The following is a 2,628-nucleotide window of genomic DNA, read 5'->3' as shown; positions in this document are numbered from 1 at the left end:
GATCGGGGCCTCTTGGCAGGACAGAGCCAGGCCTCTGCTGCAGAGGGGGGGACTGTTTATCAGCAGTAATTTTGAATAATGATGCTCATGCCATTTAATGATTGACTTGCACTAAGTGCAAGTTGCCCCTGTGTGCAGGGGAAGCTCAAAGACTAAGCACCACGTGAGTCCCCAGTGGAACGGGAGGCAGATTCAGTCCTTGTGCTCTGGTATCGGAAAGAGCTGTCTTGGGGCAACAACTTGTCCCTGTCCTGAGGACCTCAGCCTGCTGTATTCAGAGAAGTCAAGCATGTCACACCTTCCTACAGTGCACACATGGAAGCCACTAGTGCAGAGATGAATATTTCTTTGTAAAAAGACATAAATTACACAGTCAGCTCTGACAACGCCCTCTTTTACGCCTCTCCCCATTTTCGAACGTGCTGTGGATCAGTGAGTTGTACTCAGTGACTATATCTCTTATTTCCTCTATAGGGGTTCTGGGCCCCATATATATTTCAGCAGGTGTTTGTGTAGTGGCTAGCTGGGAGCAGGACTGAAGTCAGCTTCTCAGCGAGCTGCTCTGCAATCATTGCAGCAGGACTTAGCACAGGTAGGGTACGTCCCCTTGCACAAGGCACCGCCATGCTGAGAGACAGCGGCTCTGCTCCATGCGAGCTAGCTCCCAAACTCGAACAAGTCCGGCCACCATAGTATGGCACTGTGAACAGACTGGTAAGCTTTGCCTTTGAGTGGAACATGTTTGCTGGTGGCTGCACAGCTTCTGGACCAGGAACCAGCATGCACGAGGCAGATGCAATGGGCTTGGCACAGCACTGTCCTGTACAATGCATATGGGAAACGGTGGTTGCCTTCAACCTTCCCTTCCCTCAAATTCAGCCCTTTGAAGGAATGCTCCTCCCTTTACAGAGCTGAATCCTTGCTGGCATTCGGGTCATGCACAGCTACTACTTGGGAACAGACTCGTTCCAGCGGGTGACTGTCAAGGCCTATGAAGTAGAAAGCTCGGGAGACTAGAACATGGTGCTGCCTCCACCCTGTACTGACCTTCTGCACCAGTGGGAAGTTTTACCCACTAGCACTAAAATCAGTATAGGCTTTTGTCAAGATAGTAGTAAGGGTTTGAGAAAGCAGTGTCAGGCCTGTATATTAAAACTGTCCAGTTGCATCTGGGCTTCATTGGAAGCCTGATGGGTTCTCTCCAGTGGGTATAAAAATAAGGTACAGGTGATCGGCTAAACAGTATGGAATTAGAGCATTAAAGGTGTGGGGTGAAATTTTCAAAAAGGTCTCAGACTTAGAGTTCAAAGTCAAAAGATGCTTTTGCCAGTTCATTCCTTTGACATGTAGGGGTTAAATTCTCATTGCAAGTTAGTTTTGAAAATGGGACTTAGGCATTTCTTGAGACCCCTTTTCCTCGTTCCAAACTTTGGTACCAAGCTTCCCGTGGAGGAGAGTGTGTTGTGTCCGACACGCAACTTCCATGCATGAAGAGAGGAATAATGCTACACAGCAGAGGTATCAAACCCCCTCCTGCCGAGTTCAGTCTGTTCCCTGCCTCTCTTCATATCCTGAGTTGGTCTAATACAAATTCAACTGCAACAAGGCAAGATGAAGACTGCTCTCATTCTTGGTTTTATTTGCAGGGGCATACAGGTCACAAAGGGGAGCCTGGAGAAATGGGGAAAGATGGTGAGAAGGTAAACCTCCAATATTTGTGTGTGTGTGTGTGTGTGTGTGTATATTCTTTTCCTCTTGAAAAGCATAGACTAAGGAATTTCTCTGAAGATGGAAGGACAAACTGGGCATTGGTTGGACAGAAAGGGGAAGCTTAGTATGGGATTGGGGGTGAAATAATAGGATACTTGCAATAGCAGGGGACTGGATTCGATGTCCTTGGGGACTGCTCCAGTCCTAAGATCCTCGGTTTGCACTTGAGGTGTGGATTAAAGAGCAGGCATCACTGGCCTCCGTTACTCTGCTTTTTATGTCTACGAGACTATTCCAGTGCAAGAAGATTACTCATTCCTGTGATCAGAGATGTTCACAACTAAAACGGCTGCTGCAACTTTGCACGTGTTGTTGACAACTCATTAATAAAACCTGCACTGAGCACAAAAGTTGGGCAGTTAGTCATGTCCGTGGCCTGGCCGACCACTTCTGTGACATGGAAGAAATTGCATGCAGCAAAGCTCGAGGCCACACAACGCGTGGGGGTTGGGGAGCGATTTGCAAGGATGCTTAAGGTGGAGAAGATGCCGGGGGGGATTAATCCAAGGATGCAGGGCAGCAGTTGTTACTGGAACATCTCTAATTCCCTTCTGTTTCCTGTCCTTAGGGATCTCCTGGCCCTCCAGGTCCTCCAGGTATTCCAGGCACCGTTGGCCTGCAGGTAACATCTACCTTTCCAGCCCAATCAGTAGCGTTGCACCTGCGATAGTCACCCCGGCTTTTGGTGTGAAACTGGGATGTCTGTGTTGGGGTTTTTTTTGGTTTGATTTGGAAGGTTGGTTTTTAAAGGGGGGGTTGCCATTGAACACTGGAGCACCACGTTGTGGTGGCAGCACGCTATTGGCCCTTCAGGGAGGCTGCACACAAGCGTGGAACCAGGTTGGGCTAATAGCATGC

The 2,628-nt window shown here is 48.7% G+C and overlaps 1 protein-coding gene across 1 annotated transcript in view; it reads left to right on the top strand.

The window, feature by feature from the left end:
• COL9A3 (collagen type IX alpha 3 chain) overlaps positions 1 to 2,628 on the top strand; it is a 97,242-nt gene that overhangs the window by 54,632 nt on the left and 39,982 nt on the right. Inside the window, exons 12-13 of the mRNA XM_019510133.1 lie at positions 1,647 to 1,700; positions 2,339 to 2,392. Of these exons, the coding sequence (XP_019365678.1) occupies positions 1,647 to 1,700; positions 2,339 to 2,392 (108 nt within the window). The remainder of the gene's footprint in view (positions 1 to 1,646; positions 1,701 to 2,338; positions 2,393 to 2,628) is intronic.

This window comes from Gavialis gangeticus, unplaced genomic scaffold (assembly GCF_001723915.1).
Source record: "Gavialis gangeticus isolate Ggan-Ray unplaced genomic scaffold, GavGan_comp1, whole genome shotgun sequence".
Lineage (NCBI taxonomy): Eukaryota > Metazoa > Chordata > Crocodylia > Gavialidae > Gavialis > Gavialis gangeticus.
Note: the sequence above shows the minus strand (reverse complement) of the source record. Positions and strands in the feature narration are given on the sequence as shown.